This window comes from Daphnia magna, unplaced genomic scaffold (assembly GCF_020631705.1).
Source record: "Daphnia magna isolate NIES unplaced genomic scaffold, ASM2063170v1.1 Dm_contigs300, whole genome shotgun sequence".
NCBI classification, from domain to species: domain Eukaryota; kingdom Metazoa; phylum Arthropoda; class Branchiopoda; order Diplostraca; family Daphniidae; genus Daphnia; species Daphnia magna.
The window spans coordinates 18,805-44,450 of record NW_025533232.1 but is presented as its reverse complement, the minus strand read 5'-3'; the positions used below and the strand labels follow the sequence as shown (position 1 = coordinate 44,450).

The following is a 25,646-nucleotide window of genomic DNA, read 5'->3' as shown; positions in this document are numbered from 1 at the left end:
GCCTTCGTGGTTTTCCAGTACTAACCAATACTTTATTCCAATTTACAACCAATATCAGAAAAACGGTATCATAAACACAATAAACGGACGACGGAAACACATTCAGTGAAAGACAACAACAGAAAAGTACATCTGTTTGTTTTACGTTTGTGTAACAACATGCAAAAAGTATCACGATTCTCCAAGAAACGTGCTGTTGACCAAGAATTGGCTGAATTGTTGAAATCTACAAAGCAATCTAGCATTCAAACTGTTGTAGAAAAATCACCAGAGTTTCCAGTTGTAAGGTAATGTGCACAATATATCTAGGGATTTCATTTGTTTAACATTTACAGTTACGTACATAGAAATGAAGAAGTGAACCTTTTCCCTGACGCGGATGATGAAATTGTCCAACAAGTAACACAGTTGCCTGCTGGCAAACCGAAAATCATTGCCAGGCCTTACACTTCTGCTTCTTATGATATTCCTCCTACTGACACACTTGGCTCTGACGGAAACAATGCGTTTAGTAACGACAACATTCTTCGGCATATTTCAAGCAAGGAGGACATTATGAAAGAACTTGCCTTCTTATATGTTAGGAAAAACTCTCTCTTAGTGCCGTTGGAGCTATTGCTAAGTTAATAGTAGCACTAGGGCATGATATACCGATTGACCCTAGAACTATTCTCCAAACTACAAACACTCCAATCCGTAACAAGTCATTCCATCATTTCTCCTTGAAAAATGGTCTACTGCAAAAGTTGAAGAAAGGTATGATTGGCAGTGGCAACCTCACTATTAAATGTCAAATCAACATTGATGGTACTCCTGTTTTCAAAACCAATTCCGTCGACTTATGGCCAATACTTTGTCGAGTGGTCAACTCACTTGATTCGTCGCCTTTTGTGATTAGCATTTTTGCAGGTAAAGGAAAGCCTCCAAGTTTAGAAGAATATCTAAGACCATTCCTTACTGAAATGATCCAACTGCAAAGCGAAGGTGTTGAATTCGAAAGCAAATGTTACTCAGTTGAGATCATTTCTTTTGTTTGTGACGCACCTGCTAGACAATTTCTGAAGGTCATTACTGGGCATGGAGGCTATGGGGGCTGTGAACGTTGTAGTCAAACAGGCGTGTTTGACCCAGTTTACCACTGCATGACTTTCCCGGAGTTGGTCGACATTTCCCTTCGTACCGATGACACTTTCCGATATCAGGTACACAAGAACCATCACAAGGGAAATAGTCCTTTGTTAGATTTGAATATCAACATGATATCAAGTTTCCCTTTGGACTATATGCATCTTGTCCTTCTTGGAGTTTTTAAGCGACTGTTGACGATTTGGACAGGGGACTGGAGCAAAAAGCACTATCAACATAGACTTGGAACATGGGATAAAACCCAACTTGAGAAAAGACTTCGTCGAATTCGGCATTCATACCCAGAGGAATTTCACCGAATTACCATAACTTTAAAATACCCCAAACAGTTGAAAGCCAACGAACTCCGTACAATTCTTCTGTATACTGGACCCGTTCTCTTTAAGGGAATTTTGTCTAGCGAGAAGTACATTCATTTTTTATACCTCCATTTAGCTATTCGAATTCTGTATTCTCCTACCTTATCCAAAACTTACTCCCACTTGGCAAGAAGTTCTCTGCAATATTTCGCGTTTCAGTTTGGCGAGATTTATGGCAAGAATCACCTAATTTACAATGTTCACTCACTTATTCATATAGTTGATGACTGTGAGATCCATGGCACACTTGATTCTAGTTCTGCTTTTCCATTTGAAACTTTCCTGGGCCAAATGAAGATGCTCGTAAGATCTCCAAACAAAGTGCTCGCACAAATTGTTAAGAGAATATCTGAACTTGAGCATGTTTCACAGTTGGAATCAGCGAGCAAGAAATCAATTTTTGACCATGAACGTCCAGTTGATATGCTGAGAACACTGAAACATCATGTAAAACCGAGTACCAAAAAAGACTCCTTTTACCTTTGCGAAAATGGCATGGTTATCAAAGTTACGGGGTTCTCCAACACTCAAATATCATTCAAGCCCTTCATATTAAGAGGTGATTTCTTTTCGAAACCAGTGAAATCTACAAATCTAGACATCAGCAAATCGAGCGGAATGGAAGAAAAGATTGAAACCGCTCTAATTGATGATTTGCAGTTGCATTCTAAATGCTGGGTTATACCCACTGCCAAAGGTTGCTGCATCGTTCCAATATTACACCATTCAATATGAAGACAAAGCAGGTAACAAAATAATGTTATTTTCCCCACAATTTAGATGGAAACATAAAATTTTACGTTTCGTATTCGTAGATCGGGTTGCCAGGAGAGGAGCAATATTGGACATGATTATACATCGAGAATTTGAGCTAACATTTCAGCCCTTGTATTTTTTCATTTTAGTACATTAGCAAATTGTATTGAGAGGTTCTGAGTACATAATTTGTTTGTTAATGGTGCAAACAATCATCAACAAAAAACCGATCTGAACTACCCGAAAAATGGACGGTCTGTTGCGATCGGTTCGGGTCCTCCAGAAACGGATCGGTTAGCTCTTTTATAAGATGGCTAGGGCTCGGCCCCGCGTTAATCGGGTAGCTTTTGGGCCGATCGGTTAGGTCGTTTCGGTTTTCGGTGTGGTTCTATCGGGTTCGGGGGGACCTTTTTTCCTGCCCATGGGCATTTGGGTCGACTTCCGGATAAAACCAGTGCAAAGGAGGGAAGCCAATGGGCTCCAAAAACCATGTTATTTACCCGGATTACACGGCTTTCTGACCCCATTACCCGACTTTTGCCCCGGATCTTACCCAGAAATTTTATACAAGTTCAAAATTCGAGAAATTCTTTGTGTTTTTCATGTCTTTCTAATTTGGCGCCACAGATCCGCCATTTCTTCAAGATGGCGCCAGGGCTATCGGTTTCACCGGGTATTTTGAACCGAACCGAACCGCTTGAAAAGTACCTACCCGGGTCATAACCGATAGGCCATTTTTCGGGTAGGTCGGTGCGTTTTTGGGGGGTTCAGGTAATCGGGGCCTAGCCCTAAAGATGGCAGCTTAAAAACGCCTAATTAAAATAACTGGTAATAGAAATGAATTTAGCAATTTTGCACTTTTTAAAGTTAGGAAACATTCATTTTCTAGTTTACGCCTTTTTTGTTGAATTATTAATTAAAATATGTTTAGGGTATGGCAACATTGACTGTCATTTCTCGTACCATCACAGATTAGCCGCAGCTTTATTCTCCACATTTTTCATTCTTAAAAAGCAAAAAAAAAAAAAAAAAAAATATTAAGGATAATTTAAAATTTTTGCATTACCATTTTGATTGTTATTTGTTTTAAATTAAAAATTGATAGTGTCAAACAAGATTTGAATAATGGTAGCGGGGCAGAGCGCTCCCCATGACTATATTTCCAGTCAGGAACATATTATTATTGAGGCTGTTTCCTAGATTCGAACTCGGAGCGACTGCGTCGCAAGCTTCAACGGTAATAAGATCGCTATTTCCACTATGTATATTACCTAATTTAAGTTGACAAATAAGATAACGATTTACTTTTCCATGATGTGCGATAGATTAAAATAGTTAATAACGCGATTTGTGTGTCCAAAATAAAAAATAATTGTAAATTCTGTAAGTGATCTCCACGAGCCGGCATTTTTTATAGGTTTTTACTTTATTTTCGTTGCTAATATGGCAACCATACAGAATTAGAGTAGCAGAAGACAAAAGACTAGCAATCTAAAACGTGTTAAACAGCTGTGTCTGATGTGTGCATTTTGCAGGCCTCAAGAGTGTAATACGACAGTGAAAGAAATTTTTGTGAAATGGAATCTTTTAAACGTGACGGTCAGCCGAATATGATAAAAAATAGGAAGAAAAGAGTCACCAAATCCACGGATTATAAAGAACTTTCATCCTCAACTGAATGTGGACGTGTCATGACCATTAAGCGTGCTCAACCGAAACAAACCACAAAGGTTTTGCCTCCCATCATTCCAGTGCAATTTGGTAAAGCATTTATATCATAACATAAAGTGCAAAATTATCCCCTCTTTAATAATGTTCATTGGAATAATAACGATATTTGACTTAATTTGTGCCAGCCGAAAGAAATGTGCGCTCCAAAGCAAAATGTAGCAAGAAAGGCCAAACAAACCATATTACACCAGGTAAAATGTTAGCCTTTCATATTGGCTTGATATTTGTTAACGAATATTATTGGTGTGTTGGTTTCAGGCCCTGGGGAAAAGCTGATCAAACAGAAACCAAAAGTTTCAAAGCAGCCTACAGAAGCATTATCTGCCAAGGGCTCAACAAGTTGTTTTCTTTTTTAATTTGATAGCATATGGAGGGGTTCTACATTTTCTTTTGGTTTTCAGGAGCTGCCCCATCGCTATCTTCAGGTAGTCTATCATCTGGTGAAGAATATGCCAGTGAGAATGAAGCAATGCCAAATATTAACTTAATATCATCGATCATCAATCAATCGGAAGATTCTTTGGGTGATGGGGACGACGATGACTTATCCCAAGACGAGATAGAAGATGAAATGGAAGAAGAAGCTGACCAACTAGTAAAATCGGATGAAAGAAGTGAGTCAAATGGGTCACTACAAGAGTCAGACCAATCAGCGAATGCCGTATCCTTTGAAATTATAAACAACGAAGAAGAGTTACTGAATGCATTGGAAGAAATTGGTCTACAACCCGAAGTTAGCGATGTTGTGGGAGAATTGAACCACCCACAGAAGAACCTGTATGTCAAGCGGCCGGATGGTGTTTTTATTGAACTAACCGAAGAAGAAATAATAAGTATACCATAATTTAAAAATTGTTTGTTAAATCTAATTATTGAAACCTTTTTTTTAGAAACCATAACAGAAAAACAGTCGTTAATGGTTCCCGTAAACGTAGCTCGAATTATTATCGAGATGAAGAATGATATTTCAAGAATAAAACATGCTTTGGAATTGCTAGCCATTCGAAGTCCCGGTCTTGACGAAACCCATCAGTCAATTCCTTCTGAGTTCTCGTTTCCCCTTGACTCTCTTCCTGTTGAAACAGAGGAAGATTTTGCCACTCTTTGCCGAGCCTTAAAAGATCTCACGTTTCGAAACCATCTTAAGGCAACCCTAAATTTGCTGGGTGGCACTAAGATTCAGGAAATCACGCGACTCATCCTTAGAGCTTTAATGGGCAAAGCTTTAAGATTAACTTATGTTGCACAGAAAAAAAATACCGGCAAAAAGGTGTTCAAAGAAACGAAGATGTGGCCTTTTGTTAGAGGTTATATGTTGTATCTCCTATTTTTCTCAGTTACTTTTTCAATAATCTTATGTTTCTTTCGATTTTCAGATGTCATAAGAAGTAGATTTTCAGAGGAAAGGAAACCGGACGACCAAATGATTCTTAGATCAATTTCAACCGTTCTTGCAAATTCCGGTGACGACGAGGGAGGTGTTGCAAGACGAAAAATTATTACGGCAGTAAGACGCGCTGCTGGTGAGCAGGAAATGAAACGACTGGCAGCATTAGGCAATGAAGATGAACTCGCTCCTGTCAATCTAGTTTAATGCATATTTTGTGGTAAAATTGTTGACTTAATTTTATGGCTGTGTTGACTTTTTTTACACAATAAATATGGGTTGGTTTTCTATATTGGCTTTTCGTATAATTCCAATTAATAAACACAATGGCCATTTCAGTTTATGATCTATATCGACATTACTGTCCTGGTTAGTCCTCGATATCGCTCACCTTCCCGAGCTCTAGCCAATACAGTGGATAACGGCAAACCAGCTTTGGCATGCCATTACATTCCAATTTATTTGCCTGTATTCTGGTAGTATGTCGGGATTTCTATCTAATGTACACCTCGATATCGCTCATCGGTCCAACCTCATACCGACTTGGTCATCAGTAGCTAGCCAATTCTGGCATGCCAGTATATTAAAATAGTTGTGTTAGTACTCTGGGAGTATATTGAATTTCAACATACTACCAAAATACTACCATAACTATTAGAATATACTGGCAAATCAAAATTTGCTAGCCATTGGTGACCTAATCGGCTAAAGCTCGGGCCGGTGAGCGATTTCGAGGCATTCCCATTAAAGTGATACCGAATCAGCAACAATATTGTCCTGAGCTTGAAATGCTACCCGGGTCAATGTGAATACACTGTTATACCATGAGTTTTTACTTCTATATGTAAACTGCCTGGAATATACTTGTATTCAATGTGAATACACTGTTATACCATGAGTTTTTACTTCTATATGTAAACTGCATAGAATATACTTGTATTCAATGTGAATACACTGTTATACCATGAGTTTTTACTTCTATATGTATACTGCATCAAATATACTTGTATTCAAGGTGAATACACTGTTATACCATGAGTTTTTACTTCTATATGTATACTGCATCAAATATACTTGTATTCAATGTGAATACGCTGTTTTACCATGAGTTTTTACTTCTATATGTAAACAGCATCAAATATACTTGTATTCAATGTTAATACACTGTTATACCATGACTTTTTACTTCAATATGTAAACTGCATGGAATATACTTGTATTCAATGTGAATACATTGTTATACCATGAGTTTTTACTTCTATATGTAAACTGCATGGAATATACTTGTATTCAATGTGAATACACTGTTTTACCATGAGTTATTACTTCTATATGTAAACTGCCTGGAATATACTTGTATTCAATGTGAATACACTGTTATACCATGAGTTTTTACTTCTATATGTAAACTGCATAGAATATACTTGTATTCAATGTGAATACACTGTTATACCATGAGTTTTTACTTCTATATGTAAACAGCATCAAATATACTTGTATTCAATGTGAATACACTGTTATACAATGAGTTTTTACTTCTATATAGTGAAACTGCATGGAATATACTTGTATTCAATGTGAATACACTGTTTTTAATTAATAGTTTTTTACTTCTATATGTAAACTGCCTGGAATATACTTGTATTCAATGTGAATACACTGTTAAACCATGAGTTTTTACTTCTATATGTATACAGCATCAAATATACTTGTGTTCAATATGAATACGCTGTTATAACATGAGTTTTTATTTCTATATGTAAACAGCATCAAATATACTTGTATTCCATGTGAATACACTGTTATACCATGAGTTTTTACTTCTATATGTAAACTGCATAGAATATACTTGTATTGAATGTGAATACACTGTTATACCATGAGTTTTTACTTCTATATGTAAACTGCATGGAATATACTTGTATTCAATGTGAATACACTGTTATACCATGAGTTTTTACTTCTATATGTAAACTGCATGGAATATACTTGTATTCAATGTGAATATTTTTTTTTTTATTTATTTTTTCTTCTATATGTAAACTGCATAAAGAATATACTTGTATTCAATGTGAATACACTGTTATACCATGAGTTTTTACTTCTATATGTATACTGCATCAAATATACTTGTATTCAATGTGAATACACTGTTATACCATGAGTTTTTACTTCTATATGTAAACAGCATCAAATATACTTGTATTCAATGTTAATACACTGTTATACCATGACTTTTTACTTCAATATGTAAACTGCATGGAATATACTTGTATTCAATGTGAATACATTGTTATACCATGAGTTTTTACTTCTATATGTAAACTGCATGGAATATACTTGTATTCAATGTGAATACACTGTTTTACCATGAGTTATTACTTCTATATGTAAACTGCCTGGAATATACTTGTATTCAATGTGAATACACTGTTATACCATGAGTTTTTACTTCTATATGTAAACTGCATAGAATATACTTGTATTCAATGTGAATACACTGTTATACCATGAGTTTTTACTTCTATATGTAAACAGCATCAAATATACTTGTATTCAATGTGAATACACTGTTATACAATGAGTTTTTACTTCTATATGAAAACTGCATGGAATATACTTGTATTCAATGTGAATACACTGTTATTTACATGAGTTTTTACTTCTATATGTAAACTGCCTGGAATATACTTGTATTCAATGTGAATACACTGTTAAACCATGAGTTTTTACTTCTATATGTATACAGCATCAAATATACTTGTGTTCAATATGAATACGCTGTTATAACATGAGTTTTTACTTCTATATGTAAACAGCATCAAATATACTTGTATTCCATGTGAATACACTGTTATACCATGAGTTTTTACTTCTATATGTAAACTGCATAGAATATACTTGTATTGAATGTGAATACACTGTTATACCATGAGTTTTTACTTCTATATGTAAACTGCATGGAATATACTTGTATTCAATGTGAATACACTGTTATACCATGAGTTTTTACTTCTATATGTAAACTGCATAGAATATACTTGTATTCAATGTGAATACACTGTTATACCATGAGTTTTTTCTTCTATATGTAAACAGCATCAAATATACTTGTATTCAATGTGAATACACTGTTATACCATGAGTTTTTACTTCTATATGTAAACTGCATGGAATATACTTGTATTCAATGTGAATACGCTGTTTTTTTCCATGAGTTTTTACTTCTATATGTAAACAGCATCAAATATACTTGTATTCAATGTGAATACACTGTTATACCTATGACTTTTTACTTCAATATGTAAACTGCATGGAATATACTTGTATTCAATGTGAATACACTGTTATACCATGAGTTTTTACTTCTATATGTAAACTGCATGGAATATACTTGTATTCAATGTGAATACACTGTTTTACCATGAGTTATTACTTCTATATGTAAACTGCCTGGAATATACTTGTATTCAATGTGTATACACTGTTATACCATGAGTTTTTACTTCTATATGTAAACAGCATCAAATATACTTGTATTCAATGTGAATACACTGTTATACCATGAGTTTTTACTTCTATATGTAAACTGCATGGAATATACTTGTATTTAATATGAATACACTGTTATACCATGAGTTTTTACTTCTAAATGTAAACAGCATCAAATATACTTGTATTCAATGTGAATACACTGTTATACCATGAGTTTTTACTTCTATATGTAAACTGCATGGAATATACTTGTATTCAATGTGAATACACTGTTATACCATGAGTTTTTACTTCTATATAGTAAACTGCATGGAATATACTTGTATTCAATGTGAATACACTGTTATACCATGAGTTTTTACTTCTATATGTAAACTGCATAGAATATACTTGTATTCAATGTCAATACACTGTTATACCATGAGTTTTTACTTCTATATGTAAACTGCATAGAATATACTTGTATTCAATGTGAATACACTGTTATACCATGAGTTTTTACTTCTATATGTATACAGCATCAAATATACTTGTGTTCAATGTGAATACGCTGTTATACCATGAGTTTTTACTTCTATATGTAAACAGCATCAAATATACTTGTATTCAATGTGAATACACCGTTATACCATGAGTTTTTACTTCTATATGTAAACTGCATGGAATATACTTTTATTCAATGTGAATACACTGTTATACCATGAGTTTTTACTTCTATATGTAAACTGCATGGAATATACTTGTATTCAATGTGAATACACTGTTATACCATGAGTTTTTACTTCTATATGTAAACTGCATGGAATATACTTGTATTCAATGTGAATACACTGTTATACCATGAGTTTTTACTTCTATATGTAAACTGCATGGAGTATACTTGTATTCAATGTAAATACACTGTTATACCATGAGTTTTTACTTCTATATGTAAACAGCATCAAATATACTTCTATTCAATGTGAATACACTGTTATACCATGAGTTTTTACTTCTATATGTAAACTGCATGGAATATACTTGTATTCAATGTGAATACACTGTTATTACCATGAGTTATTACTTCTATATGTAAACTGCCTGGAATATACTTGTATTCAATGTGAATACACTGTTATACCATGAGTTTTTACTTCTATATGTAAACTGCATGGAATATACTTGTATTCAATGTAAATACACTGTTATACCATGAGTTTTTACTTCTATATGTAAACTGCATAGAATATACTTGTATTCAATGTGAATACACTGTTATACAATGAGTTTTTACTTCTATATGTAAACTGCATGGAATATACTTGTATTCAATGTGAATACACTGTTATACCATGAGTTTTTACTTCTATATGTAAACTGCATGGAATATACTTGTATTCAATGGGAATACACTGTTATACCATGAGTTTTTACTTCTATATGTAAACTGCATCAAATATACTTGATTTCAATGTGAATACACTGTTATACCATGAGTTTTTACTTCTTTATGTAAACAGCGTCAAATATACTTGTATTCAATGTGAATACACTGTTATACCATGAGTTTTTACTTCTATATGTATACTGCATCAAATATACTTGTATTCAAGGTGAATACACTGTTATACCATGAGTTTTTACTTCTATATGTAAACTGCATGGAATATACTTGTATTCAATGTGAATACACTGTTATACCATGAGTTTTTACTTCTATATGTATACTGCATCAAATATACTTGTATTCAAGTGTGAATACACTGTTATACCATGAGTTTTTACTTCTATATGTATACTGCATCAAATATACTTGTATTCAATGTGAATACGCTGTTTTACCATGAGTTTTTACTTCTATATGTAAACAGCATCAAATATACTTGTATTCAATGTTAATACACTGTTATACCATGAGTTTTTACTTCAATATGTAAACTGCATGGAATATACTTGTATTCAATGTGAATACATTGTTATACCATGAGTTTTTACTTCTATATGTAAACTGCATGGAATATACTTGTATTCAATGTGAATACACTGTTTTACCATGAGTTATTACTTCTATATGTAAACTGCCTGGAATATACTTGTATTCAATGTGAATACACTGTTATACCATGAGTTTTTACTTCTATATGTAAACTGCATAGAATATACTTGTATTCAATGTGAATACACTGTTATACCATGAGTTTTTACTTCTATATGTAAACTGCATAGAATATACTTGTATTCAATGTGAATACACTGTTATACCATGAGTTTTTACTTCTATATGTATACAGCATCAAATATACTTGTGTTCAATGTGAATACTCTGTTAGACCATGAGTTTTTACTTCTATATGTAAACAGCATCAAATATACTTGTATTCAATGTGAATACACTGTTATACCATGAGTTTTTACTTCTATATGTAAACTGCATGGAATATACTTGTATTCAATGTGAATACACTGTTATACCATGAGTTTTTACTTCTATATGTAAACTGCATGGAATATACTTGTATTCAATGTGAATACACTGTTATACCATGAGTTTTTACTTCTATATGTAAACTGCATGGAATATACTTGTATTCAATGTGAATACACTGTTATACCATGAGTTTTTACTTCTATATGTAAACTGCATGGAGTATACTTGTATTCAATGTGAATACACTGCTATACCATGAGTTTTTACTTCTATATGTAAACAGCATCAAATATACTTCTATTCAATGTGAATAAACTGTTATACCATGAGTTTTTACTTCTATATAGAAACTGCATGGAATATACTTGTATTCAATGTGAATACACTGTTATACCATGAGTTTTTACTTCTATATGTAAACTGCATCAAATATACTTGTATTCAATGTGAATAAACTGTTATACCATGAGTTTTTACTTCTATATGTATACTGCATCAAATATACTTGTATTCAATGTGAATACGCTGTTTTACCATGAGTTTTTACTTCTATATGTAAACAGCATCAAATATACTTGTATTCAATGTGAATACAATGTTATACCATGACTTTTTACTTCAATATGTAAAGTGCATGGAATATACTTGTATTCAATGTGAATACACTGTTATACCATGAGTTTTTACTTCTATATGTAAACTGCATGGAATATACTTGTATTCAATGTGAATACACTGTTTTACCATGAGTTATTACTTCTATATGTAAACTGCCTGGAATATACTTGTATTCAATGTGAATACACTGTTATACCATGAGTTTTTACTTCTATATGTAAACTGCATGGAATATACTTGTATTCAATGTAAATACACTGTTATACCATGAGTTTTTACTTCTATATGTAAACTGCATAGAATATACTTGTATTCAATGTGAATACACTGTTATACCATGAGTTTTTACTTCTATATGTAAACTGCATGGAATATACTTGTATTCAATGTGAATACACTGTTATACCATGAGTTTTTACTTCTATATGTAAACTGCATGGAATATACTTGTATTCAATGTGAATACACTGTTATACCATGAGTTTTTACTTCTATATGTAAACTGCATGGAATATACTTGTATTCAATGTGAATACACTGTTATACCATGAGTTTTTACTTCTATATGTAAACTGCATGGAATATACTTGTATTCAATGTGAATACACTGTTATACCATGAGTTTTTACTTCTATATGTAAACTGCATAGAATATACTTGTATTCAATGTGAATACACTGTTATACCATGAGTTTTTTCTTCTATATGTAAACAGCATCAAATATACTTGTATTCAATGTGAATACACTGTTATACCATGAGTTTTTACTTCTATATGTAAACTGCATGGAATATACTTGTATTCAATGTGAATACGCTGTTTTTTCCATGAGTTTTTACTTCTATATGTAAACAGCATCAAATATACTTGTATTCAATGTGAATACACTGTTATACTATGAGTTTTTACTTCATATATGTAAACTGCATGGAATATACTTGTATTCAATGTGAATACACTGTTATACCATGAGTTTTTACTTCTATATGTAAACTGCATGGAATATACTTGTATTCAATGTGAATACACTGTTATACCATGAGTTATTACTTCTATATGTAAACTGCCTGGAATATACTTGTATTCAATGTGAATACACTGTTATACCATGAGTTTTTACTTCTATATGTAAACAGCATCAAATATACTTGTATTCAATGTGAATACACTGTTATACCATGAGTTTTTACTTCTATATGTAAACTGCATGGAATATACTTGTATTTAATGTGAATACACTGTTATACCATGAGTTTTTACTTCTATATGTAAACAGCATCAAATATACTTGTATTCAATGTGAATACACTGTTATACCATGAGTTTTTACTTCTATATGTAAACTGCATGGAATATACTTGTATTCAATGTGAATACACTGTTATACCATGAGTTTTTACTTCTATATGTAAACTGCATGGAATATACTTGTATTCAATGTGAATACACTGTTATACCATGAGTTTTTACTTCTATATGTAAACTGCATAGAATATACTTGTATTCAATGTGAATACACTGTTATACCATGAGTTTTTACTTCTATATGTAAACTGCATAGAATATACTTGTATTCAATGTGAATACACTGTTATACCATGAGTTTTTACTTCTATATGTATACAGCATAAAATATACTTGTATTCAATGTGAATACACTGTTATACCATGAGTTTTTACTTCTATATGTAAACAGCATCAAATATACTTGTATTCAATGTGAATACACTGTTATACCATGAGTTTTTACTTCTATATGTAAACTGCATGGAATATACTTTTATTCAATGTGAATACACTGTTATACCATGAGTTTTTACTTCTATATGTAAACTGCATGGAATATACTTGTATTCAATGTGAATACACTGTTATACCATGAGTTTTTACTTCTATATGTAAACTGCATGGAATATACTTGTATTCAATGTGAATACACTGTTATACCATGAGTTTTTACTTCTATATGTAAACTGCATGGAGTATACTTGTATTCAATGTGAATACACTGTTATACCATGAGTTTTTACTTCTATATGTAAACAGCATCAAATATACTTGTATTCAATGTGAATACACTGTTATACCATGAGTTTTTACTTCTATATGTAAACTGCATGGAATATACTTGTATTCAATGTGAATACACTGTTATACCATGAGTTATTACTTCTATATGTAAACTGCCTGGAATATACTTGTATTCAATGTGAATACACTGTTATACCATGAGTTTTTACTTCTATATGTAAACTGCATGGAATATACTTGTATTCAATGTGAATACACTGTTATACCATGAGTTTTTACTTCTATATGTAAACTGCATAGAATATACTTGTATTCAATGTGAATACACTGTTATACCATGAGTTTTTACTTCTATATGTAAACTGCATGGAATATACTTGTATTCAATGTGAATACACTGTTATACCATGAGTTTTTACTTCTATATGTAAACTGCATGGAATATACTTGTATTCAATGGGAATACACTGTTATACCATGAGTTTTTACTTCTATATGTAAACTGCATCAAATATACTTGATTTCAATGTGAATACACTGTTATACCATGAGTTTTTACTTCTTTATGTAAACAGCATCAAATATACTTGTATTCAATGTGAATACACTGTTATACCATGAGTTTTTACTTCTATATGTATACTGCATCAAATATACTTGTATTCAAGGTGAATACACTGTTATACCATGAGTTTTTACTTCTATATGTAAACTGCATGGAATATACTTGTATTCAATGTGAATACACTGTTATACCATGAGTTTTTACTTCTATATGTATACTGCATCAAATATACTTGTATTCAATGTGAATACACTGTTATACCATGAGTTTTTACTTCTATATGTAAACTGCATCAAATATACTTGTATTCAATGTGAATACGCTGTTTTACCATGAGTTTTTACTTCTATATGTAAACAGCATCAAATATACTTGTATTCAATGTTAATACACTGTTATACCATGAGTTTTTACTTCAATATATGTAAACTGCATGGAATATACTTGTATTCAATGTGAATACACTGTTATACCATGAGTTTTTACTTCTATATGTAAACTGCATGGAATATACTTGTATTCAATGTGAATACACTGTTATACCATGAGTTATTACTTCTATATGTAAACTGCCTGGAATATACTTGTATTCAATGTGAATACACTGTTATACCATGAGTTTTTACTTCTATATGTAAACTGCATAGAATATACTTGTATTCAATGTGAATACACTGTTATACCATGAGTTTTTACTTCTATATGTAAACTGCATAGAATATACTTGTATTCAATGTGAATACACTGTTATACCATGAGTTTTTACTTCTATATGTATACAGCATCAAATATACTTGTATTCAATGTGAATACACTGTTATACCATGAGTTTTTACTTCTATATGTAAACAGCATCAAATATACTTGTATTCAATGTGAATACACTGTTATACCATGAGTTTTTACTTCTATATGTAAACTGCATGGAATATACTTGTATTCAATGTGAATACACTGTTATACCATGAGTTTTTACTTCTATATGTAAACTGCATGGAATATACTTGTATTCAATGTGAATACACTGTTATACCATGAGTTTTTACTTCTATATGTAAACTGCATGGAATATACTTGTATTCAATGTGAATACACTGTTATACCATGAGTTTTTACTTCTATATGTAAACTGCATGGAAATATACTTGTATTCAATGTGAATACACTGTTATACCATGAGTTTTTACTTCTATATGTAAACAGCATCAAATATACTTGTATTCAATGTGAATACACTGTTATACCATGAGTTTTTACTTCTATATGTAAACTGCATGGAATATACTTGTATTCAATGTGAATACACTGTTATACCATGAGTTTTTACTTCTATATGTAAACTGCATCAAATATACTTGTATTCAATGTGAATACACTGTTATACCATGAGTTTTTACTTCTATATGTATACTGCATCAAATATACTTGTATTCAATGTGAATACGCTGTTTTACCATGAGTTTTTACTTTTATATGTAAACAGCATCAAATATACTTGTATTCAATGTGAATACACTGTTATACCATGAGTTTTTACTTCAATATGTAAAGTGCATGGAATATACTTGTATTCAATGTGAATACACTGTTATACCATGAGTTTTTACTTCTATATGTAAACTGCATGGAATATACTTGTATTCAATGTGAATACACTGTTATACCATGAGTTATTACTTCTATATGTAAACTGCCTGGAATATACTTGTATTCAATGTGAATACACTGTTATACCATGAGTTTTTACTTCTATATGTAAACTGCATGGAATATACTTGTATTCAATGTAAATACACTGTTATACCATGAGTTTTTACTTCTATATGTAAACTGCATAGAATATACTTGTATTCAATGTGAATACACTGTTATACCATGAGTTTTTACTTCTATATGTAAACTGCATGGAATATACTTGTATTCAATGTGAATACACTGTTATACCATGAGTTTTTACTTCTATATGTAAACTGCATGGAATATACTTGTATTCAATGTGAATACACTGTTATACCATGAGTTTTTACTTCTATATGTAAACTGCATGGAATATACTTGTATTCAATGTGAATACACTGTTATACCATGAGTTTTTACTTCTATATGTAAACTGCATGGAGATATACTTGTATTCAATGTGAATACACTGTTATACCATGAGTTTTTACTTCTATATGTAAACAGCATCAAATATACTTGTATTCAATGTGAATAAACTGTTATACCATGAGTTTTTACTTCTATATGTAAACTGCATGGAATATACTTGTATTCAATGTGAATACACTGTTATACCATGAGTTTTTACTTCTATATGTAAACTGCATCAAATATACTTGTATTCAATGTGAATACACTGTTATACCATGAGTTTTTACTTCTATATGTATACTGCATCAAATATACTTGTATTCAATGTGAATACACTTTTATACCATGAGTTTTTACTTCTATATGTAAACAGCATCAAATATACTTGTATTCAATGTGAATACACTGTTATACCATGAGTTTTTACTTCAATATGTAAACTGCATGGAATATACTTGTATTCAATGTGAATACACTGTTATACCATGAGTTTTTACTTCTATATGTAAACTGCATGGAATATACTTGTATTCAATGTGAATACACTGTTATACCATGAGTTATTACTTCTATATGTAAACTGCCTGGAATATACTTGTATTCAATGTGAATACACTGTTATACCATGAGTTTTTACTTCTATATGTAAACTGCATGGAATATACTTGTATTCAATGTAAATACACTGTTATACCATGAGTTTTTACTTCTATATGTAAACTGCATAGAATATACTTGTATTCAATGTGAATACACTGTTATACCATGAGTTTTTACTTCTATATGTAAACTGCATGGAATATACTTGTATTCAATGTGAATACACTGTTATACCATGAGTTTTTACTTCTATATGTAAACTGCATGGAATATACTTGATTTCAATGTGAATACACTGTTATACCATGAGTTTTTACTTCTTTATGTAAACAGCGTCAAATATACTTGTATTCAATGTGAATACACTGTTATACCATGAGTTTTTACTTCTATATGTATACTGCATCAAATATACTTGTATTCAAGGTGAATACACTGTTATACCATGAGTTTTTACTTCTATATGTAAACTGCATGGAATATACTTGTATTCAATGTGAATACACTGTTATACCATGAGTTTTTACTTCTATATGTATACTGCATCAAATATACTTGTATTCAAGGTGAATACACTGTTATACCATGAGTTTTTACTTCTATATGTATACTGCATCAAATATACTTGTATTCAATGTGAATACGCTGTTTTACCATGAGTTTTTACTTCTATATGTAAACAGCATCAAATATACTTGTATTCAATGTTAATACACTGTTATACCATGAGTTTTTACTTCAATATGTAAACTGCATGGAATATACTTGTATTCAATGTGAATACACTGTTATACCATGAGTTTTTACTTCTATATGTAAACTGCATGGAATATACTTGTATTCAATGTGAATACACTGTTTTACCATGAGTTATTACTTCTATATGTAAACTGCCTGGAATATACTTGTATTCAATGTGAATACACTGTTATACCATGAGTTTTTAATTCTATATGTAAACTGCATAGAATATACTTGTATTCAATGTGAATACACTGTTATACCATGAGTTTTTACTTCTATATGTAAACTGCATGGAATATACTTGTATTCAATGTGAATACACTGTTATACCATGAGTTTTTACTTCTATATGTAAACTGCATCAAATATACTTGATTTCAATGTGAATACACTGTTATACCATGAGTTTTTACTTCAATATGTAAACAGCATCAAATGTACTTGTATTTAATGTGAATACACTGTTATACCATGAGTTTTTACTTCTATATATATATTGCATGGAATATACTTGTATTCAATGTGAATACACTGTTATACCATGAGTTTTTACTTCTATATGTAAACTGCATGGAATATACTTGTATTCAATGTGAATACACTGTTATACCATGAGTTTTTACTTCTATATGTAAACAGCATCAAATATACTTGTATTTAATGTGAATACACTGTTATACCATGAGTTTTTACTTCTATATGTAAACTGCATTAATATACATGTATTCAATGTGAATACACTGTTATACCATGAGTTTTTACTTCTATATGTAAACAGCATCAAATATACTTGTATTCAATGTGAATACACTGTTATACCATGAGTTTTTACTTCTATATGTAAACTGCATGGAATATACTTGTATTCAATGTGAATACACTGTTATACCATGAGATTTTACTTCTATATGTAAACTGCATGGAATATACTTGTATTCAATGTGAATACACTGTTATACCATGAGTTTTTACTTCTATATGTAAACTGCCTGGAATATACTTGTATTCAATGTGAATACACTGTTATACCATGAGTTTTTACTTCTATATGTAAACTGCATAGAATATACTTGTATTCAATGTGAATACACTGTTATACCATGAGTTTTTACTTCTATATGTAAACTGCATGGAATATACTTGTATTCAATGTGAATACACTGTTATACGATGATTTTTAAATTCTATATGTAAACAGCATCAAATATACTTGTATTTAATGTGAATACACTGTTATACCATGAGTTTTTACTTCTATATGTAAACTGCATTGAATATACTTGCATTCAATGTGAATACACTGTTATACCATGAGTTTTTACTTCTATATGTAAACTGCATCAAATGTACTTGTATGCAATGTGAATACACTGTTATACCATGAGTTTTTACTTCAATATGTAAACAGCTTTAAATATACTTGTATTCAATGTGAATACACTGTTATACCATGCGTTTTTACTTCTATATGTAAACTGAATTGAATATACTTGCATTCAATGTGAATACACTGTTATACCATGAGTTTTTACTTCTATATGTAAACTGCATCAAATATACTTGATTTCAATGTGAATACACTGTTATACCATGAGTTTTTACTTCAATATGTAAACAGCATCAAATGTACTTGTATTTAATGTGAATACACTGTTATACCATGAGTTTTTACTTCTATATATATATTGCATGGAATATACTTGTATTCAATGTGAATACACTGTTATACCATGAGTTTTTACTTCTATATGTAAATTGCATGGAATATACTTGTATTCAATGTGAATACACTGTTATACCATGAGTTTTTACTTCTATATGTAAACAGCATCAAATAAACTTGTATTTAATGTGAATACACTGTTATACCATGAGTTTTTACTTCTATATGTAAACTGCATTAATATACATGTATTCAATGTGAATACACTGTTATACCATGAGTTTTTACTTCTATATGTAAACAGCATCAAATATACTTGTATTCAATGTGAATACACTGTTATACCATGAGTTTTTACTTCAATATGTAAACTGCATGGAATATACTTGTATTCAATGTGAATACACTGTTATACCATGAGTTTTTACTTCAATATGTAAACTGCATGGAATATACTTGTATTCAATGTGAATACACTGTTATACCATGAGTTTTTACTTCTATATGTAAACTGCATGGAATATACTTGTATTCAATGTGAATACACTGTTATACCATCAGTTTTTACTTCTATATGTAAACTGCATGGAATATACTTGTATTCAATGTGAATACACTGTTATACCATGAGTTTTTACTTCAATATGTAAACTGCATGGAATATATTTGTATTCAATGTGAATACACTGTTATACCATGAGTTTTTACTTCTATCTGTAAACTGTATGGAATATACTTGTATTCAATGTGAATACACTGTTATACCATGAGTTTTTACTTCTATCTGTAAACTGCATGGAATATACTTGTATTCAATGTGAATACACTGTTATACCATGAGTTTTTACTTCTATATGAAAACAGCATCAAATATACTTGTATTCAATGTGAATACACTGTTATAGCATGAGTTTTTACTTCTATATGTAAACAGCATCAAATATACTTGTATTCAATGTGAATACACTGTTATACCATGAGTTTTTACTTCTTTATTTAAACAGCATCAAATATACTTGTATTCAATGTGAAGACACTGTTATACCATGAGTTTTTACTTCTATATGTAAACTGCATCAAATATACTTGTATTCAATGTGAATACACTGTTATACCATGAGTTTTTACTTCGATATGTATACTGCATCAAATATACTTGTATTTGATGTGAATACGCTGTTATACCATGAGTTTTTACTTCTCTATGTAAACAGCATCAAATATACTTGTATTCAATGTGAATACACTGTTATACCATGAGTTTTTACTTCTATATGTAAACTGCATGGAATATACTTGTATTTAATGTGAATACACTGTTATACCATCAGTTTTTACTTCTATATGTAAACAGCATCAAATATACTTGTATTCAATTTGAATACACTGTTATACCATGAGTTTTTACTTCTATATGTAAACTGCATGGAATATACTTGTATTCAATGTGAATACACTGTTATATAATGAGTTTTTACTTCTATATGTAAACTGCATCAAATATACTTGTATTCAATGTGAATACACTGTTATACCATGAGTTTTTACTTCTATATGTATACAGCATCAAATATACTTGTATTCAATGTGAATACGCTGTTATACCATCAGTTCTTACTTCTATATGTAAACAGCATCAAATATACTTGTATTCAAAGTGAATACACTGTTATACCATGAGTTTTTACTTCTATATGTAAACTGCATGGAATACACTTGTATTCAATGTGAATACACTGTTATACCATGAGTTTTTACTTCTATATGTAAACTGCATGGAATATACTTGTATTCAATTTGAATACACTGTTATACCATGAGTTTTTACTTCAATATGTTAACTGCATGGAATATACTTGTATTCAATGTGAATACACTGTTATACCATGAGATTTAACTTCTATATGTAAACTGCATGGAATATACTTGTATTCAATGTGAATACACTGTTATACCATGAGTTTTTACTTCTATATGTAAACTGCCTGGAATATTCTTGTATTCAATGTGAATACACTGTTATACCATGAGTTTTTACTTCTATATGTAAACTGCATAGAATATACTTGTATTCAATGTGAATACACTGTTATACCATGAGTTTTTACTTCTATATGTAAACTGCATGGAATATACTTGTATTCAATGTTAACACTTTTCTATGGAGTGAATGGTTCGTAAACCATTCGATAATCAATACGAAGTATTTGATTATCTGGCAGCAGTGTACAGACACTGCTACAGACGAACATTCACAAGCAAAGCCTAGCTCAGAAAACACGTAATTTTCTGCACGTGAAACTCAAAGAAGTTTTTCCATAAAGAATAGAAGAATTCATAGTTTTCCAATTAGTGGCACTTTCTAAGTCAATTCCCAACGCGGATCATCAACACCACCAAGTGTCACAATGGCAACACCATTTTTCGAAGACGACTGGGAGACACTATCAAAAGAAGATTTAGCAGCATGCCGAGCAAAGCTACTTGGATTCACCGAAGGTGTCCGAGACAGCAATAACGAGTTAAAAGAGGTACAACAAGCTTGATAAAATACCTCGGGACAATAATTTGGATGCACATGTATGAGTGTATGACGTTCGTGTGTGTGTGTCAGAATCGGTCAAACTTCCAACACCACGTTTTACCGCTGACTGCATGAAAGTCTGGCTGCATGAAAGTCATGAGCCTTTTACAAACTAATTAGCCACAAACCAACCAACCAATCGAATGTGTATAGTTTTGAACTAAATGCCCTTTAAGAACTGGTTCGTTAATTGAGGAAAAATTGAACTGCACGTCGTTGGTGAATTGTTGAACAGCTGCATGTTTATAGTCATGAGCTAAGCTGCATGTTTATAGTCATGAGCGAAGTTGTATGTTCAAAGTCATGAGTTCAAACACAGTTGCCTGTTGACAGTCAGGAACTGAGCTGCATGTGGGAAGTCATGAGCTCCAACACAGTTGCCTGTTAACAGTCAGGAACTAAGCCGAATGTTTATAGTCATGGGCTCAAACAAAAAAAAAAAAAAAAAAAAAAAAAAAGGGTTCCTTAGCTTGCCACTTTTAATTCAGGGTGTTCGGGGCGCGAACTACCCAGGGTGTTCGGGGCGCGAACTACCCAGGGTGTTCGGGGCGCGAACTACCCGCTTGGAACCTATTTATCTGATAGAGAAATAGTTACAAGGCGTGATTATAAACCATTATAATCACATTATTACGTTAATGAACGTAATAGAAAAGTATACTTTTCAAAAGGTGTAACCACCATTGAAAAGTTAACACTTTTCTATGGAGTGAATGGTTCGTAAACCATTCGATAATCAATACGAAGTATTTGATTATCTGGCAGCAGTGTACAGACACTGCTACAGACGAACATTCACAAGCAAAGCCTAGCTCAGAAAACACGTAATTTTCTGCACGTGAAACTCAAAGAAGTTTTTCCATAAAGAATAGAAGAATTCATAGTTTTCCAATTAGTGGCACTTTCTAAGTCAATTCCCAACGCGGATCATCAACACCACCAAGTGTCACAATGGCAACACCATTTTTCGAAGACGACTGGGAGACACTATCAAAAGAAGATTTAGCAGCATGCCGAGCAAAGCTACTTGGATTCACCGAAGGTGTCCCAGACAGCAATAACGAGTTAAAAGAGGTACAACAAGCTTGATAAAATACCTCGGGACAATAATTTGGATGCACATGTATGAGTGTATGACGTTCGTGTGTGTGTGTCAGAATCGGTCAAACTTCCAACACCACGTTTTACCGCTGACTGCATGAAAGTCTGGCTGCATGAAAGTCATGAGCCTTTTACAAACTAATTAGCCACAAACCAACCAACCAATCGAATGTGTATAGTTTTGAACTAAATGCCCTTTAAGAACTGGTTCGTTAATTGAGGAAAAATTGAACTGCACGTCGTTGGTGAATTGTTGAACAGCTGCATGTTTATAGTCATGAGCTAAGCTGCATGTTTATAGTCATGAGCGAAGTTGTATGTTCAAAGTCATGAGTTCAAACACAGTTGCCTGTTGACAGTCAGGAACTGAGCTGCATGTGGGAAGTCATGAGCTCCAACACAGTTGCCTGTTAACAGTCAGGAACTAAGCCGAATGTTTATAGTCATGGGCTCAAACAAAAACAAAAAAGGGTTCCTTAGTTTGCCACTTTTAATTCAGGGACGCGAACTACCCGCTTGGAACCTATTTATCTGATAGAGAAATAGTTACAAGGCGTGATTATAAAGCATTATAATCACATTATTGCGTTAGTGAACGTAATAGAAAAGTATACTTTTCAAAAGGTGTAACCACCATTGAAAAGTTAACACTTTTCCATGGAGTGAATGGTTTGTAAACCATTCGATAATCAATACGAAGTATTTGATTATCCGGCAGCAGTGTACAGACACTGCTACAGACGAACATTCACAAGCGAAGCCTAGCTCAGAAAACACGTAATTTCCCTCCCACCACCCAATTACGTATCTAAGGCTTACTATTAGGGAACAAATAACCCGCTTCACGTGCTTAATTGGCCATCCATTTGCTAGGGAAAAGGTGTTCGGGGCGCGAACTACCCAGGGTGTTCGGGGCGCGAACTACCCAGGGTGTTCGGGGCGCGAACTACCCAGGGTGTTCGGGGCGCGAACTACCCGCTTGGAACCTATTTATCTGATAGAGAAATAGTTACAAGGCGTGATTATAAACCATTATAATCACATTATTACGTTAATGAACGTAATAGAAAAGTATACTTTTCAAAAGGTGTAACCACCATTGAAAAGTGAATACACTGTTATACGATGATTTTTAAATTCTATATGTAAACAGCATCAAATATACTTGTATTTAATGTGAATACACTGTTATACCATGAGTTTTTACTTCTATATGTAAACTGCATTGAATATACTTGCATTCAATGTGAATACACTGTTATACCATGAGTTTTTACTTCTATATGTAAACTGCATCAAATGTACTTGTATGCAATGTGAATACACTGTTATACCATGAGTTTTTACTTCAATATGTAAACAGCTTTAAATATACTTGTATTCAATGTGAATACACTGTTATACCATGCGTTTTTACTTCTATATGTAAACTGAATTGAATATACTTGCATTCAATGTGAATACACTGTTATACCATGAGTTTTTACTTCTATATGTAAACTGCATCAAATATACTTGTATTCAATGTGAATACACTGTTATACCATGAGTTTTTACTTCTATATGTATACTGCATCAAATATACTTGTATTTAATGTGAATACGCTGTTATACCATGAGTTTTTAATTCTATTTGTAAACAGCATCAAATATACTTGTATTCAATGTGAATACACTGTTATACCATGAGTTTTTACTTCAATATGTAAACTGCATGGAATATATTTGTATTCAATGTGAATACACTGTTATACCACGAGTTTTTACTTCTTTATGTAAACTGCATGCAATATACTTGTATTCAATGTGAATACACTGTTATACCATGAGTTTTTACTTCTATATGTAAACTGCCTGGAATATACTTGTATTCAATGTGAATACACTGTTATACCATGAGTTTTTACTTCTATATGTAAACTGCATAGAATATACTTGTATTCAATGTGAATACACTGTTATACCATGAGTTTTTACTTCTATATGTAAACTGCATGGAATATACTTGTATTCAATGTTAACACTTTTCTATGGAGTGAATGGTTCGTAAACCATTCGATAATCAATACGAAGTATTTGATTATCTGGCAGCAGTGTACAGACACTGCTACAGACGAACATTCACAAGCAAAGCCTAGCTCAGAAAACACGTAATTTTCTGCACGTGAAACTCAAAGAAGTTTTTCCATAAAGAATAGAAGAATTCATAGTTTTCCAATTAGTGGCACTTTCTAAGTCAATTCCCAACGCGGATCATCAACACCACCAAGTGTCACAATGGCAACACCATTTTTCGAAGACGACTGGGAGACACTATCAAAAGAAGATTTAGCAGCATGCCGAGCAAAGCTACTTGGATTCACCGAA

At 32.0% G+C, this 25,646-nt stretch overlaps 2 protein-coding genes across 3 annotated transcripts; both read left to right on the top strand.

Annotated features, from left to right (window-relative positions):
• Nucleotides 1-613: 613 nt before the first annotated feature.
• Nucleotides 614-2,242, top strand: LOC123468124. The gene has a single exon (XM_045167786.1). It carries the CDS (start codon nucleotides 759-761, stop codon nucleotides 2,238-2,240), a length of 1,482 nt encoding a protein of 493 aa, XP_045023721.1. The 5' UTR covers nucleotides 614-758; the 3' UTR covers nucleotides 2,241-2,242.
• A 1,533-nt stretch (nucleotides 2,243-3,775) lies between these two features.
• Nucleotides 3,776-5,669, top strand: LOC116916859. Of its 2 annotated transcripts, XM_032922171.2 has the most exons (6): nucleotides 3,776-4,022; nucleotides 4,118-4,183; nucleotides 4,251-4,331; nucleotides 4,394-4,825; nucleotides 4,883-5,299; nucleotides 5,369-5,669. In XM_032922171.2, the coding sequence occupies exons 1-6, from the start codon at nucleotides 3,839-3,841 to the stop codon at nucleotides 5,584-5,586; spliced, it is 1,398 nt and encodes a 465-aa protein (XP_032778062.2). In that variant the 5' UTR covers nucleotides 3,776-3,838; the 3' UTR covers nucleotides 5,587-5,669. The 2 variants fall into 2 exon arrangements, with proteins under 2 accessions (XP_032778062.2, XP_032778053.2); XM_032922162.2 differs by having other exon boundaries at nucleotides 4,883-5,669.
• The last annotated feature ends 19,977 nt before the right edge of the window (nucleotides 5,670-25,646 follow it).

Excerpts from the sequence above, each read along its gene's own strand:
- LOC123468124 (XM_045167786.1), top strand. The coding sequence starts at position 759 with ATGATTGGCAGTGGCAACCTCACTATTAAATGTCAAATCAACATTGAT.
- LOC116916859 (XM_032922162.2), top strand. The coding sequence starts at position 3,839 with ATGGAATCTTTTAAACGTGACGGTCAGCCGAATATGATAAAAAATAGG. Across the intron at positions 4,184-4,250 it reads AACAAACCATATTACACCAG|GCCCTGGGGAAAAGCTGATC; the intron begins GTAAAATGTTAG and ends TGTTGGTTTCAG. Across the intron at positions 4,826-4,882 it reads AACCGAAGAAGAAATAATAA|AAACCATAACAGAAAAACAG; the intron begins GTATACCATAAT and ends CCTTTTTTTTAG.